The 17275-nt window shown below is 35.1% G+C and overlaps 3 protein-coding genes across 3 annotated transcripts; all 3 read right to left on the bottom strand.

The window, feature by feature from the left end:
* Nucleotides 1-1688: 1688 nt before the first annotated feature.
* Nucleotides 1689-2837, bottom strand: LOC120214877 (alpha-1,3-arabinosyltransferase XAT3-like). Its single transcript, XM_039212709.1, has one exon. It carries the CDS (start codon nucleotides 2829-2831, stop codon nucleotides 1689-1691), a length of 1143 nt encoding a protein of 380 aa, XP_039068640.1. The 5' UTR covers nucleotides 2832-2837.
* Nucleotides 2838-6681: 3844 nt separating this feature from the next.
* LOC120215068 (kinesin-like protein NACK1) lies at nucleotides 6682-11103 on the bottom strand. Its single transcript, XM_039212873.1, has 14 exons — nucleotides 10814-11103; nucleotides 10631-10717; nucleotides 10424-10524; nucleotides 10176-10292; nucleotides 10009-10090; nucleotides 9854-9921; nucleotides 9708-9767; nucleotides 9435-9559; nucleotides 9039-9237; nucleotides 8851-8961; nucleotides 8647-8739; nucleotides 7597-8592; nucleotides 7172-7494; nucleotides 6682-7094 (listed from the first exon to the last, which is right to left on the bottom strand). The coding sequence occupies exons 1-14, from the start codon at nucleotides 11049-11051 to the stop codon at nucleotides 6767-6769; spliced, it is 2928 nt and encodes a 975-aa protein (XP_039068804.1). The 5' UTR covers nucleotides 11052-11103; the 3' UTR covers nucleotides 6682-6766.
* A 1178-nt stretch (nucleotides 11104-12281) lies between these two features.
* LOC120214779 (protein SAR DEFICIENT 1-like) lies at nucleotides 12282-16618 on the bottom strand. Its single transcript, XM_039212617.1, has 8 exons — nucleotides 16464-16618; nucleotides 16265-16331; nucleotides 15575-16121; nucleotides 13521-13681; nucleotides 13191-13385; nucleotides 12852-12948; nucleotides 12423-12686; nucleotides 12282-12356 (listed from the first exon to the last, which is right to left on the bottom strand). Exons 1-7 carry the CDS (start codon nucleotides 16553-16555, stop codon nucleotides 12436-12438), a joined length of 1410 nt encoding a protein of 469 aa, XP_039068548.1. The 5' UTR covers nucleotides 16556-16618; the 3' UTR covers nucleotides 12282-12356; nucleotides 12423-12435.
* Nucleotides 16619-17275: the final 657 nt, after the last annotated feature.

Below are 17275 nucleotides of genomic sequence, written 5' to 3'. Positions count from 1 at the left end.
TTATCAAGCAGCATGTCACAACTAATTCATACAGAGCCTCTGAATCATTCAACATTTGAATTATACAGCGCTTAATCATTCTAAAGTAAACAAACAACCTATTAGTCGTTAGTCTGCTCGGTCTTGCTTCTTTCTATTTGATTTATGCTTTCCTTGAAACTGATTCTCTGCACTCAAACATCCATCATTCTCAGAATATCCAGCCCGGCCATCATGAGTAACGATTATCTGTCAAAATCAAAATAGGTGAACAGTCAACCAGAACTGTGAATTGAGCTTGGCTGCTGACATATATATATCAAATGAATGAGCTATACGTCACCCTACCAGCCAACACAATAAATGTATGAAAATCTAGGGAAAATGGTAAACAATTATGCAAACTGAGTTGATATCCGCGCGGTAATTCATATTTTAATAGTAATAGGGGTAAATAAATAAATAAATACAACCTATGATATGATAGTGACAAGCAAGCAATGCTTTCACGATCGTCATGATTTTTAACTCCTTGAACATCAAGAAATAACAATTAAAATACGATCTAAGTGTTATATCATATTTCATTTTATAAGTTAAATTTTGATTTTTTTTTAATTTTTTTAGAAAATGTTATATTAATAACCTTAATAAACAATGATAACCATTCAATATCAAGGTTTGGTTCAATAGTAAGCAAGAACAAATTCAAGATTTTACATTACCGGAACAAACTTTTAAAACTTTTGGAGGGATGAACTTATAAAATTATGAGATCAAAAATATATTATCAATTAAAAAATACAAAGAAAAATATAAAATATATGATAATTTAAAATTTTTAGTATGATGCCCCCAACAAACACCTTTCGGTCCATCTTTGATAATAATGTTGAGACTTGAGTATTGTAAGATTTAAGGTTTAGAACTCACTTTATGATAAAATTTATATGAAATTTTAGTTCAAATTGAGATCTATTTTGATTCAAATTTTAATTCATCTGTGTTATAATGTTTCTTTTTAATATATATATTTGATTTTCATTTAATGTATTTTAATGTTTACTTTTGATTAAATATAAATCTTGCTTGATCTTAAATACATTAATTGTAAATATATTTTTAATTTTATGAGTTAATTGCATTACATGTATCAATTCTCATTTTAAATTGTTTTTCAATTTTTTGAATATTTTAATTTCATCCTTAAATTATTATTTTCTTTCTAATTTGATTATCAAACTTTTGAACATTCTCAAATTATCACCAAATTATAACATTCAATCTATATTGATCCCCAAACTTTTGAACATTTTGAATGATTTTGGGAGTGTTATTGGAACGTTTAAAAGTTTGGGAATGAAAACTTTCAAAAAAAATTTAGATCAATTTAAAATGAGTCATAATTTAGATATGAAATTAAAATGTTCAAAAATTTAAGGACTAATTTAAAATAAGAATCATAATTTAGAGAAGTGTGATGCAATTATCTCTAATTGTAATTGAAATGTATCTCTTGTAACTACCCAAATAATTTGCTTAAAATTGAAACACTCAAACATCTATCTCGTAACAAAGCAAATATTCTAAATGAATAAATAATTTCACTCACTCTCTATTCTCATCGGAAAAGAATTCTGTCGTCAAAAATGAGATGACAATAAAAAAAAATATAGGGACGAAGACGATGAATAAATATATATAAATATTTACCGACGTAAGAGCTCAAGAGCTCTCAATAGAGTGTACTTAAACCTATGAATATCGAGGTTGACATTTTGTCGTTGCAAGTACACCGACTTGAATGTATCCCAACCCTGTTTTTGTATGGCAGATGGATTGCTTATAACCTCATGTTCCGGTGGATATTGTTGCATCAAAGTACTCTCTTCCGTTTTGATCTTGTATTCCAAGTACCTTAAATTGATCATGTCCTTGGATGGCTCTTCGAAGTCGGTCCGGGCTAGCCACTCGAACCCTCCGATCGGAAGAACCTGGATCAAAACCGCATTCTCCGGAAGAAAAACCATGTTGGTCAAGCCAGCTCCATGGACTCCCATCATTACGTCGCAACCATTCACGGTGGCCGCTACTCTCGCTACATTCGAGTCCGCCTCCGCGACGACTACTTTGTAGCCTAAACTCCTCGCCATCCTTGTGATGTCGTTTACATTAGTAAACGCTCGTGTTCGTTTTCTCGAAAGAATGAGGAGCCGCAGTTTTCTTTTCCGGCCGTTACCGGTCAATTTTATAGCAGTGGCTTTTCGCAAGGAGTAAGCACTTCTAAGAAACTGCCTGAAGTCGTTCATTGAGTACGGTGATTTCGAAGGATCGATCCTCAGCTCTCTAGGGTCACGTTTCAGGCCAACGATCACGCTTGGGAAACAATGAACTTGTTCTTCTTTATCGATGTCGACCGGTTCGTATCTCGAAAGCTTTCGTAGTATAGTTTTGAACTTGTTGATCCACAATGGATTCTTGTCGGTAAAAAGAAACTTTACTTCTCCATCAAACTCTCGAGCAGTTTGATATAAAGGAATAACTACGTCAGTGTAGTCATGGAAATTGTTCCCTGCATATCCCCCTAGCGAGAAAACTATGGACGAAACTTCGTATTTTCGATCGCATCGTGGTAATCCATAGCCATCCATTACCCCGGATTTTATCGACCATTTCGTCACGTGATTCAAAGCCTCTTCATCACCTTTTCGAGCGAAAGGACTGATGATCCCCCAACTATTTTCCATGGAAGAAGCAGACATGAAAACCGTAGAGGATTTCCCATGGATCCTTATATCTCCTTTCATCTCACAGAATTCTGTTCTTCCGTTAACATTGCAAATTGGCTTCATTTTTCTCTCCGGCACAGCACCTGAACAATCAAAATTTAAAATTAAGAAAAAGAACGGTTGCACCTCCATATATTCGAACCGCAGCTTCAAACACAAAAAGAGCACACTTACCCGTGACTTGCTGAGAGCTGCTTCCATTGTTGATCTCTGGCGCAGACACTGCCCTATTGGAGCTAATTGTTTCGTTGCTCAATGCCACCTTAGTGTAGTTGAATCCAGGAGCCTTGGAACTGCTCATCCTGTCACCTTCATCGTCAGCTACTGTGTTGGAGCTGATTGTTTTATTGGCTACCACCACCATCTCAATCTCAGACCTGCTTGTTTTATCGACAACTATCGGTATGAAACTGCTTGTATCATTGGCCCTTAACTTCAGAGAGCTGCCTGACTCTGTGATCTTTAGCATTTTCAGATCAACATCCATGGACAAACTCTTATTTACTGCAAAATAACGGCACGTTCACTAAATTATAATTATAATATTGTCACGTAGGTCATGCAAAAGAAAGAAAAAATCAAATGGGGGAACTTACTAACTGGCAAAGGACTCGAGTAGGGCTTGAAGACCGTGCAGAAGCTCAATGCAATGAGAAAGCAAGCAAGAAAAGCTCCATATCCTAACTTCTTTTGGTCATACTTACTGAAGCTTCTAGCCAAAATCGTATCGTACATTATCTTTTCACCCATTGTTCTTTTTCCACTCAACAAAACTAATTGCATTCAAGCTTTGATGTAATTAAAGATTCATTATATATATACACATATATGTATATAACACTCAAGCTTTGATAGAAGAATACGAAACTGGAAGGCCGAGATTAAAAATTCAAATAAGAGGACTTGAAGCAGCTAGAGGCCGTTTCAACAGGCGGCGAATCAAAGCTTTGGGATACATATACTATGTATTTTGTGGGTCAAATTTAGAGGAGGTTGGCTAGGGGTTCTCAATGAGAATTATTGCTCCCCACGATTTTGTTGCATTTTCATATCGGATTTTCTAAATTCATGTAAAGGTTTCGACCAACACTTGCCTAGATTGGCTGTTGAGACAAACAATATATATATATATATATATTGTGTTTTAATATATGTTTGATTATATTATGAGTAGTGATGAATCTTAACAAAATAATAATTATTCGTTTGTTATTATTAATTTTTAGGTTGAATAGTCTGCTAAGGGCTGCATGAACTATCAAACAACTAAAATAATCAAAATTTTCAATGGTTTGAGTTTCAATGTAGAGGCAACCGAATATGTTGCTTTTGGTAGACTAAGACATGTTAACAAGATTTGTCTCCACGGTCGTAGTTGGATGCATGATGAAGATAGTAATAGGAGCAGGCTTGTCATTAAAAATCTGCTTTGCTGTTGTCTAATTTGTGTTTTATTAAAATATAATAATATGATCGTAATAAATTAAGAGATCAATTACATGGACAAATATAAAAATAATGAGTTGTTAAGGGATTGCTTTCACAATAATACAACCACCCCTGGATTCATATATTTATTATAAATATTGTATATGCTAAACAGATAAATAACATTTCATTGGATTTATAAGAGAATTGTTATTCGTCCTAGGGAATATTTCAGACATTGGAAATTGGATAAAATATATAAATTAGTCGTTGCGAGGCTTATTTAGTGAAATAACAGGAATGATATAAAAATTGGATGTTGAAGAATTATTTTGGAAATTATGTTAGAATAAATCGTATTTATCAAATTTAATACATCTTTAATAAAATTAGTTTGCCGTGAACTAAATTGAGGGGATTCATTTCGAATGTCGTTGACAAATAACGAATTTATCTAAAATTATAATTCTCTAAAATTTAAATGTACGACAAAGTTCATACCATAAGCTTCATCATCGAAGTCGCACTAGGCTTCTCACGTCTCCCTAAAGTCGCATGAAACACCAAGCGACTCCCCCTCCCCCATATCACAATGCGTCTCTCCCCCAATTTTAGCCTTCTTAATTTTTATCTAATGATTAAAATTTAAAAAAAAATATGAAAAAAAATATGAGAGACGCATTCAAATTTATATTATGGTCGCATGGACTATAAAGCGTCTTTGGGTGTACTATAACAATCATCCTATTTAAAAAAATAATTTTGAGAGTCGAACAATTTTTTTTCAACTACATTATTGCAAAAAAATCATCCGTTATGATTGTCGTGAATAATTGCAATGAGGACTTAATCGTAGCATTAGAGTGGGTGGCAGTAATTCATGCCTATGTTAATCCTGATTAAGGCCAATAAGCAGTACCGATTTTCTTTTCATTTTTTTAAAATGATTGGACTGAATTGATCTGAATGAAGAGAGAGGTGTCAACCAGATTATCAATTTTCTGAAAATGTTTAGGCAAAAGGAATTAATAATTAATTAATTAAGAGCGAGCATGCTCATTAATTATTACTCTTAATTCACATGCTTACTTATTGTCACACCACTTGAAATGAAAGCCTCACATTTCGGTGCCCATCGTTGTCTAATCTCTGTGCGAACAAAGACTCTGTGAAAAGGTTTCTGCTAAAATACAAGTGAATTTTCATTCTGTCCACACCGTATGGTGGAAAACATTTCTAAACAAAAAATATATTTAAAATCGAATTAAGATAAATTTATAAAAAAAATATAAAAAAATTAATCACCTACAAAATATAAACTTGAAATTTTGTTTGAAAAACATGGAATTCTTTATTAATATACATGCTTTCGGAGTTTTTTTTTATTTGCTATAGTGGGTTGAAATCATTAGATCAAGGAGCTTCCACTTGCATGCTTGAATCTCACACCTTATGGGGGATTTCTTCATTTAGTAAATCCCACCGAATTTATCATACAAGTGGGACCAAACTAAAAATTATCTATATTTCACAATTCTCCTCTTTTTCTAAATTCCCACATGAGAAATTGCCCCTAATTTCCACCTAAAATTCCCATTTTTACCAAACCCCCACCACTATAAATTACGGGCAAAACCCACTAGATTCTGCATCCAACATCACTAGTCCACACGCTCTCACTCACCACCTGCATAGAGAGACTAAAACTCTAACCGAATGAAGGCATCATACACGGCAGTGTTTGCGTCGGCTGCGGTGCTGGTGGTGCTACTCCTGCTGGCCGAAGCGGAGGTGTCGGTGGCGGTTACATGCAGCCCAACAGAGCTGAGCCCCTGCGTGGGTGCCATAACATCATCATCTCCACCGTCCAAATCGTGCTGCAGCAAGATCAAGGAACAGAAGCCTTGCCTTTGCCAATATCTTAGGAACCCAAATCTCAAGAAATTTGTTAACACCCCAAATGCCAGGAAGGTCGCCACCACCTGTGGCACTCCATTCCCCAAGTGCTGAAAACCTTTCCTTTTTTTCACTTCTATCACTATTTTTAAATTATGGATGAAATTACGGTGTCGCAATGATCTTAAAAAAATATATTATGATTGTGTTGCGGCCATAATTTATTACTATGTCTCACAGTATGAATCTGAGAGAGGGGAAGGGATTTTATTATAGTTGTGGTTTGAGAAGATCTTTGTTTTGATGTTTGTAGTAAAAGCACCGAGTTTATAGCCTCTGTGTTACGAAAACAATACTTTGGGGTTTCTCCAATATGTTTATTTTGTGTGATCTTTTATCTATGATATTCTGCTAGTTGTTGCAGACGTAATCTTATTTAATGAAAATCAGTGTTGAATTATTACACCTTTTTAAAAAATTTATTCATGATCGGTTTAATCGATTGAATCATTGATTTAAAGATAATTAAATTAAAATTTTAGAAAAAAAATTATTAAAAACTTTGGCCAGGTGAACCCTAACGGATGATAGTAGAGTAGAACATTGGAGAAAGGACTCCAAAAGATCATTTATATGTACAGAATGGAGAGGTACTTACAAACAAAAGAGTTGTCTTATAAATTAAGAAGGTTTGAAATTTGATTCCACCCTGCCATCCAAGGCTTCTTATCTGCAGGTAGCGCAAAATTGAGCTCAAACATCTCCTTTGACAGGTTACCTCCTTCACAAATCCCTACAAGCTTTGCCACTATCCGAGCACTCTCCTCTATGTGTTTGGGATCATGAGGATCTGTCCAAAGTTTGTTTATGAATTGCAGTCTCCTCTGCTTTCCATCCAGCGGTACGTTCCTTTTAATGTACAGTGCGTCTCTCTCGTCGAAACTCAAACGTGTCGTCAACCTCTTTGCAAGGAATTCCCTTTCACGCTTCAGGGCTCTGATGCTGTAAGAAAACAGACACAAATTTCAAGCAAAAAGAGATGTATGTGCATGCTTCAATAAGAGAGAATGAATGAGAACCTTGATGATAATGACATTGTGGGCTCATCTCCTGCCATTGCTGGGCTTGCATTTCCTAGTTCTGCGAAATGCTGCTGCATCCAATTTAAGCGCCTAAGCTCCACTTCCATGTATATTTGGTCGGCGGGATCCCCCTTGAATAACAAATAAAACTGTGTCCTATGGATGATGGAGACATAGCAGACATCCCATAACTCAATGATCTGCTGCCTTTGCTCCTTGAATGTTACATGCCATGCAACTTGGGGTTCCTCTGCTTCAATTGCATTCTCATCATCATCCACATTGTATCCGGCTAATTCATTTGCTTCCAGCTCAAGCACCTGGGAGCAAGTAAAAAACTAGATAAATTCCAGCTCAAGCACCTAAGGGCTAAGAGCAAGTAAAAAACAAACGTATAGAAAGGGCAAAGGCAGTTATTTTACCTGACAAACAAGTAGCTGTTTCTGGTATTGCAGTTTAGCAACACGCTCTTTCAGTTCTGTTACATATGCTCTTATGCTTCGTACATTCTCCTCAGCTGCATTTTGGAACATCTTCTGCATTTTCTTCATGTTAACTGAACTTGAACGTCTGTATACTGGAGTGCTTTCCTTTGACGAGACATCTCCACCCTCTTCACTCGTCACAGGTGTTCCATTCTCAGACTCGGTGATAGTCTCCTTGAAGACAATGTCATCATCCTCTGGAGGTCTGTTTTCTTCATTCTCAGGCTCCACAACTTGCCGAGCGGTTGATAGGGGCGAGCATGGAGACTTTAGAAAATTTTGCCGGTTTGTAATGTGACTAGACATTAAAGGAAGCAACTTCTTCTTTTTAGACTGATTCTTATTTTTGGGGGTTGTTTCACAGTTGGATTCTTGATTACTTGGAAGAGACATCACCAATTTGTCTATTGACTTCTGAACATTCTCTAATTGCTCCTCGAGGTTAGCTATTGTGCTGCCTTGTGAATGAAGTCTCGTAATCTCTTCCTTGAGGTTAGCACTAACACTTTTATTTGGAGCTATAGCTGTTCCAACTTCAACCTCCTTAGGGATTGACCGGACAGATTGCATCTCCCTTATTTCTGCTTGAAGCTTGGCAATTGTCTCAGCTGCATCTTGATTACCTAGTCTATGACAAGCCACCTCTTTCTGAAGTACATCTAAAGCGCGATTTGCTTCTTCTCCTAGCTGCTCTTGGAGGTGTTCAAGTTTACGAATTTCATGCATAAGTGTGAATGGAGAAGTTGATGATTGCCTCATAGACTGCCTTAACAGCATAGTTTTTCTTGTCTTATCATGACAACCTAAATCCTTCCCATCGAGTTTTGGAGACAGCACATCAGAATATGAAAGACACTTCTTCACAGATGGCTTTGGTGATTCAAATGAGTTAGGCATATGAAAATAGACACATAAAAGTAAGCTGAACTTGGTCTAGATATAAAGAGAATGAAACAAGGAAGAGATAAGAAGGAATAGTGAGGGAACCTGCTGATCTTCCTGAAGTTTTCTGCGTAACTCATCCACCTGGGACTGTGCCAGATCTCTTTGGCGCTTCAGTTCTTCAATCTCCATTTCCATCTATAAAGCAAAAACAAGATATGTGATTACCTATGCTTTAATATATAAAGTATGAAATAAATCGACTCAAGATGAAGACGATCTTGAATAGCTTATTCGAAATATGATTACTTGTTGTATTTTTAAGTCTCTCTCCCTAGAAGGATCAGGGGTGCGAAGCTCAGCTTCCAGCCTGGCTACTTCTTTCTGTAGATGTTTGACAAGTTGCTTATTCGAAACAACCTAACAAAGTTTCCAAACAACAAATCATTTGGAAATCCTTGTCAATCTCGTAAAGCGGGAATGAAAGAAATAAGTACCATATTGACTTGTGCATTATTTGTGACTTCCTTTGCCCGGGTAGCGAAGAAGAGAGTATTACGAGATTGTTCAAAGTGACTTAGTGCTGGACTCAAAGTACATATGATGGCAGTGCGTGCATTTCCACCTAGAGAGTGCTGCAGTATTCGAGTAAGCTTCGAATCCCTGTATGGTATATGACCACTTCTTTTACCAACACTGCAAAAAGAAATCAATCAGTCATGAACAAAATGATAATAGAACTTAAAATAAAACTGGTAGTGTAGATGTAGTTGATACCAAATGCTAAAATATGTAACGTTTTGAAGTTCATTCATTATTTTTCTCCCACTTCATTATACTTGAAACTGACGCACTAATATATGAACAGCAAATGTGCTAGAATAGACTCTGACCTGAGTTTTCTTATTACAGTTGTCAGGGTCATTAAACTAAGGTTAATATGACAGCCTTCCCTGAGCCTTGCACCATCAGTATTTGTTTGTGAAGCTCTTTCACTTCCAGCTAGATCTACAAAGTTCTGCAAGTTTGGTCCCAACATATTGTCATCAGAATAACAATTCATATATCTTTTTCGTTATATTTAGATCAGACTTGTCCAGCTATCCTGCAACTAGTAAAGCAAATGTGGAGTGTACAGCTCATAGAAGTGATATGATCATTCTTACCAGGCTTGCAACAAATGATCTCACACAATCAGAATTTTCACGCAAAGTACTCTCGATTGTCTACAATGTAAGCCAAAGATATTTATGAATTGGCTTCCATAAGGAACGAGTATACTAACAAAACCAACAGAAATCCTCATTCATACCAGCCTTATTATTTGGTGTGACCGTGAGCTAGAATCATTTAGGGCAGTTTCTCCAACATGTCTTTGAGCTGCAACAGATGCCAGTAAAACTGTTAGACTCACATTTAATAGAGGTAAAAGGTCTGCTAACTCAAAGCAATTGCTTCATTAATTACCTTCACAAATGCTAATTAGATGCCTTAGATGGTGATCATTGCTGACTGTTTCTTCCACCAACTTCTCAACCACAGTACCTTTCTGCAAGCCAAGATTAAACAGACAAAAATCTAGTAAATGACTGGAGGAGGATTGAAAGCATAGACGCTCCCATAACAGCCATTACCTCCGGATCATCTAGAAGCTTGAGACTACGGCCAAATTCAGAATTCAACAGGTCCCTAACATTCTCATTATAAATTTCTAGTCCCGAAATTTTAATGGTAAAATCTCTCTCTGGTGTCTGCAACAATTTCAAATGGATAACACAACAATTTAGAAAAGCAACCCACTACTCATATAAAATCCAAATTCCAAACCATATTATGGGCAACAAGAAAAATAGTTAAGACTTCAAGGGAAGCTGAGTCTCACATTCATTATATGCTGGTAGATGTCATTGACAGCCTTCTCTGTTATTCCTCTCATCGTGTATGTCTTCCCACTGCTGGTTTGGCCATATGCAAATATAGTAGCTGTGCCAGAAATTACATAATTTCAAGTGTTCAATAAAGGGAAAAACAAACAATTAATAAACAGACATCAAAACAGTAATCACTAGAAAAGAACACAACGAAATACCATTTATTCCTCCCAAAGCAGACAAAGCAACATTCTTCACTCCTTCATAAACCATTTCATTTATGCATGACGGTCCAAACACTTTATCTGAGCAAACAAAGTGGAAAAAAATTGAAAAAAGTCAAACATCACATTTCCATGAAACTTAAAACCATGTAAATAACATATAGTTAAACAAGTTACCAAATGTGAAAGAAGATGGCTGAGCTGAGCGTTCTTGAGAAGGATGCTTAGAAACAATGGTGTGATCATCAACGCATTCCCATGCTACTTGATCTTTGGCCAATTGCTCTCTTTTACTTAGAGGCCTTAACCTTACCGTAACGACGATCTTCTCTTCCTTTGGTTTTGGGCCTCCAGGTGTTGTTACTGGTGTCTTGTCTATCTTATTGCCTGGGGTTCCTGGAGTTCTAGCAGCCATCTTTTCTATACTCCTTTGTGTCTTTCAGATTTGAAAAACCACTAAAAGTATTGCTGTCTTGCTGCTTAAATATGATATGTGAAATTACAAACTGGAAATGGAATCAATCAGCAAAATATAAACAAGTAATTAGCAAATCTACAATCTAAGAGGACTTACCAAATTATGAATAAATCAGAAAACATGGGGAAACATATAGAAAGCCAATATTCCTAAAAGATTAGAAGTTAATGAAGCTGAAAATTAGCGTCGCTTTGAAATATATCAAATCCTTCAGAGTTTATACAATTCAGCTGGAAAAGGTAAGCAAAATATAAAATAATACGAAGTAAAAAAGGCGAGAAAGCCGAATCTTGCTATACAAAGAAGAACTTTAACTACTATCGCTAAATTAGTAAAAAAAAATTAAGTAACAGAAGCATTCTTTCACCGATGAACTTAATCCAGTTTATAAGTGGATGTCAAAGTAATTACTTAGAAGGAAAGTTCACTTCCTTCGATTATTTTCCATTTCCAACTCAAAATTGCCAAATCAAAAATCAGTAAAACAATATTAAAGAACACTTACTCAAATCTTCTGGATCAGATCAAAGATTAAGTGAGACTTGCAAACAGTGAGAGGAGCGCACAAAGAGAGAGTTTTCGTATTTAGAGAAGAAAGAGATTTGAAATTTAGATCTCTAACGGTTAGATTCATTTCTCATTATATCTTTAGTATTTTCTCTTTATTTCTCGCCAACTTATCGACTTTTATTGATATACCGTGTTACGTTTCGTCAGATAAAAGCGGCACCGGGTTTCAAGTTTTAATAACGGCTTTTTAATTTATAATTATAATTAATTTAATGGTAAAGTATATTAGGGTTAATAAATTATGTTTAAATAAATATTTTGATCATTGAACTTTTAAAAATTAAAAAAATATTAAATTTATCGAACTATTATAAAATAATCATTAGAATGTTATAATAATTATAAAATTTTGATAAATTTAATGATCATAAATGAATCTTTTGAAGATTTATCGATTCTTTAAATATTTGCCATCTAAACACACATCTTTTAAGTTTGAATTATATGACCTTCTTTGGATATGGGGGAGGCGTACATTAGAGTGATAAATCTATAATGAGTTATTAGACATCCAAAGAAAATACCGGCCGGATGGTTATTATTTATTTACAATACAATCAGTTGCTTAGAAGATTGCATTGGAAACTAAGGGGGAGGGGGGAAGGAAGAAAAAGAAGTACACTTGCAACTTAAATACGTTCCCACGTTTATGCTAAATGCTTCAACAGTTATCTCAAAGATGATCATATCTGACTGACCACTCTCATTGTTGCCAGATGTTCGTTTCCATGCAGTGATGCATAAGTCACCTTCAACCCTCTGTGATAAAGGATCTCGGAGATGTCAAATCGTCTTCCGAATTCGACTTCAATATGTTTATTCCCACCCCATTTTCATTTACGGTGTTGAAATACGTCGGACTTGCTTCCCAGCTACCGCCGTCTGCTTGCATTTCGCTCGGCAAATATCCCTCGATCGAACAATCAGTGAGATACGCATTTTGTTGAAATGATCTCACCATGGTTTGTTGATGATTGGGGTATGGGTCTACCACATGATCCCCTGTATGGAAATTTCCATATAAAACATCACTAAAAAGGTCTTGGAGCATCACTATCAACTAATATAATAACAAAAGATTCGTGCCCTTATCGAATTATCAGTTGACACTTAATAAAAGGAAAACCACAAGCACAGGTTGAAAGTGTTCATTGGAAAAAGGATTACCTTGCGTGAGAAGGCCGATTTCATTGGAAATCTCTTCTATCTCTTCCAGGGAAGACCAATTTGCGTATGCTTGTCTGACCAAGTTTTCAAAGTATGCCTGCAAATTGGAAATCCCATTAGACTAATAGACATTTAAGACCCAAAAGACATGAACAAAATATTTAGTTTAGTAACCAATATCCTATTGGATGGAGTGAAAATGAACTCGATATCCCTTAAGATGGGAGAACTTATCATCCAAAATGGGATCTGATCCGATCTAATTCAGCTTAGATAGGACCCTTTTGGCTACTAAACATTGAGGGGTCTCATACCCTAATAGGATAGTATAACACATACTTTGTTAGTACCACCGAGGTTGTGAGTAGGATAAAATGTCCCATTGATCTCTGCTTTAATAAGTTGGCAAATGGGACTCAACCAGATTCTGCAATTCGATCCTCCAAAAACATAATGTTTGTTTCCCATGACACAAGTTTTGGCATGCTTGATTGTGACGCTCCACATTTTCTCCGACATTCCGGTGCCTAAAATCTGTTTCAACGTGGTTTCGAAACAAGTTATTTATATGATCATACATATAAGAAGAGTTAATATATATTCGATATATTAGTTGTAAAACAATTTTATACGGTATTAGCGAAATTGCAAGTGATTGCAAATACTTACAGTTCTAAGCCTGGCATGATCGACGACCCACATTTTCAAGAAGTCCTGCACTGTGTTAATGCACGCAGAGGCTAGCCTTTTGTGGAATACTCCATCTTTACCGATCTTCACTAGACGCCAAACCTCATCTCCCAACGTGGGTGGATGATGTTTCTTGTATACTTCAATACCAAATAATTCGTATAAGAGTCTTTTTCCAAGTAATTCGCGTATATTGGTCAAAACAAGTATAGCACTTAACCCTAAATTTTAGCTAGTAGAGGGACCCAACCTACAATTCAGACTTAAAATGAAAAGTACACATGAGTTCTTTAAATAGGAAGGAGGGAGACGGAAGAACAGCTTCTGGCTCTGATTGAAACACATGGTTTTGGTGATATACATGGCAAGTAAGTAATATTATAGATCCTCCTAATATGAAGTGGTGCAGCACTTTGTTGACTGAAAATGACTAATGAATGGTTTGAACAGGGACGAATCTACTTACAACCACCTCCCGATTTTTTTGATAAAAATATCATTTTAGGTCCTTTTTAATTTAAATATTAGTTAAATAAAGTATTTATTCTTCTCAAATTTTAGACTTGAATACTTAATATAACCTTATTCTTTTAATATAAAACAAATTTGACCTCAGTGTTTGATGTTAGTTCCGTCCTAGATTTGAAGTTAAAAAAATATGGGAAAAGGGAATGTTATCTCAATCTTAATGGTTTTGTGACCATGGAATGGACCTTGACTTTTGTATATAAAATTCGAATTTGAAATTTTCGTTAAAAGAATATTGAATTTCTTACTACTCGACTAAACAAGCATCGGTTCTGGATTATTTTATACTGTATGCTCACGGTGTGGTTTGGTGATTACAGGGTTAGGGTTTGACTCGGCCTAGCTTACAGAAACATATATAAGACTCAGCTATGGTCAGATGCAATGTACAATTGCTCTGCTAGAAACTGAGGAGAATATAAGCAAACGCCGTTGTTATTGATAAAATTGTAGGTTATCATTTTTAATGTAGCTTGTTGATGATTGAAAATTAATTAAGGTAGATTCTAAGTGAACCATCAAAATCTTAAGCATATCTGTAGTAGTACTAGCTAATGTTCTTTGGGACCACAGGATTATTGTGATATATAGTATAGATTTAGTTACATCAGGCACTTTCAAATTAGGGTTTAAATTTTAAGATAATTATCTTATTAGTAATTAAACTATGAGGTCGATTCTATTTTGATCATTAAATAACTTTTTTTGTAAATTAAGTCACATTTACATAAATTTGTATAATAATATATTTGATCTTCAAAATTTACACATTTTATCAATTTGGTTCTAATTAAAGAAAATAAGAATGAGTTTAGAGTGATTTAAACCTAAGACCTAGGTATAGGTACAATACTTAACCATTGAATCAAGTTAAGTATTTGTTTCATGATTGACAAAAATTATATTTAGGTTAAATTGTAATTGTTGCAATATATTTGTAAAATAATAATGGGCATAAGGGGATTTGAAACCTTGACCTGAACGAAGGTGTAATACTTAATCGTTGAACCAAGCTAAGGGTTAGTTTTATGATAAATAAAAATTATATTTAGATTAATCTGTGGGTTAATTAAAACTATACTGAAAGTTCAATGACTTAAATGATAAAAATATTTTTTTAGTGGTAAAAATAAAATCGACCATATAGTTTAATGGCCAATAGGATAGTTTAGTCTAAATTTTAGATTAATCCTTAAACTTGAAAGTATTCTAATTGAATACATGTGTGTCTACTGGACAATTTATCTAATGTGTTAAGTACATGTATATATGTTGATTCATATATTTTAAATATGTTTTAAATCAGGTTCAAACCGACATTTAATGTCCGTGTTGATAAAATGCAAACTTTGAAAACTAAAAGGTTTCGAAATGTTGAGACCAATTTAAAATTTGAGCAGTAGTTTAGGACGTTTAGTGCAATTATCCGTGTAATATAAATTCTCACATGTAAATAATAGTAATGGAAAAGACGTGGGTTAGTATGGAGAAGGACGAAAACTTACGTTCGCCACGTTGGTCTTTGACAACAAAAGCTTCAGTCATGGCTTCTCGAATCCGAACACCATTGGAACTCCCTTGCGCAACCTTTGCACCGATTCGGAACTTCCGACTCCGAATCCAGCTTGAATTATCCGTTAATTCGATATCACCGATCAAGCCAACTCCGTCCCGCACCGTGACCGTTAACTCTCCGGTAAGCAAGGGACGTCTCCCAGTTCTTTCTCTCACGATGCTCCGATCAAACTCTTCGCTACTCCAACTCTTACCGTCGACAGATGGAAAGTCGCCGTCCAGAACCACGATATCTACTTTAATTGGGCTTGGAAAAAGAACCGGGACCGTTTGGTTTCCCCTGGTATCAACCAACATGACTCGAAGCTGGTAACTCTCTTCATCGACGATCTTGCTGCCGGTAAAGATCGGAACGGTAAGGGGTTTAGGGAAAATCAGCTCGAGGGTCGATGGCTCCGGCGCTTGGATTCGAAGAGAGGGGGACCTGCTGAAAAAACGGATTCGGTTTCGAAGACTGCGCTCTACTTCTTCGTTCACCTGAAAACGTATCATAAATAAGTACCGGAAAACAAACTCTTAACAGAAATTACAACGAAAATCAATCATTAAAAAGCTCAGAAATGATAGTATGAATCCATAATATAATCATATATGAATACTAAAAAAGCTGAAATACATACCACTCTTCTAAGGACTGGTTCAAGAGCTGCAGACAAGCATTTAACCATGGCATCGTCTCCGATCACACTGTTAATAATAAACAGCTAAGGAAGTTAGCTCTGAATTGCACCAATCCAATTCGAAACTCAAAATAATTAGACTTCATATGATCATCAAACACAAAAAATTTCACACACTTGAGAAAACTTCAAAACATACGCAGCAAAAGAAGGAAGAAGTTTCATGCGTTTTTCCTTCGCCGACTCATTTGGATCGGAACATGATTCACTAAGAAGCCGTTTCGTCGCCATTTTCTTCAGGTGAATTGAGAGATTTGAAAGGAAAAAAACAAATGAACAGATAGCAACCGAAATGGGAAGATGGAAAGAGATAAATGAGAGGAAATTGATGTGTAAAAACAATGATGTAAGGGAAGGGTTTAAATACAATGAAGGTTTGTAAAATAATAATAATAAGAAGGTTCTTGGAATGTTAGAGGAAACAGCAGGGTAATAGCCACGTAGTAACCTATGTAATTTATGTGTATTACGTTAATTTAATGACGTTGACTTCGAGTCAACCATTTCATTTTATTAACCTTACATGAGCTGGGCCGTACCTTGGCCCGGTTTCAAAAAATTCTCAAATCCAAACTCGTTTTTGTCCGATTTATATAGTTAATAAAGCTAATATTGAAGATTTTAAATTATTATTTTTTAAAATATAAAATGATCATTAAATTTATTAAATTATTATAAAATGATCATTATGATATTGTAATAAGTATTAGAATTCTATAAATTTAATGATGATTAATTTGCAACAATTAGATAAAATTTAAAGATCATTTTGTAATAGTTCGATAAACTTAATGATTATTTTGTAAATTTTAAAAATTTAATGGCCACAATGATCATTTAATTATAGTTTGATGATCTCCGATATACTTTACTCATTAATAAAAGAGATAAAATAATTTCTGATCATGTCAACTTATAAAGTAAGTGGTTAAAACTTATAGATTAATATTT

Source organism: Hibiscus syriacus, unplaced genomic scaffold (assembly GCF_006381635.1).
Source record: "Hibiscus syriacus cultivar Baekdansim isolate YM2019G1 unplaced genomic scaffold, ASM638163v2 tig00000002_pilon, whole genome shotgun sequence".
Taxonomy (NCBI): domain Eukaryota; kingdom Viridiplantae; phylum Streptophyta; class Magnoliopsida; order Malvales; family Malvaceae; genus Hibiscus; species Hibiscus syriacus.
The sequence above is the reverse complement of the archived record's forward strand: the minus strand, read 5'-3'. Positions and strand labels throughout refer to the sequence as shown.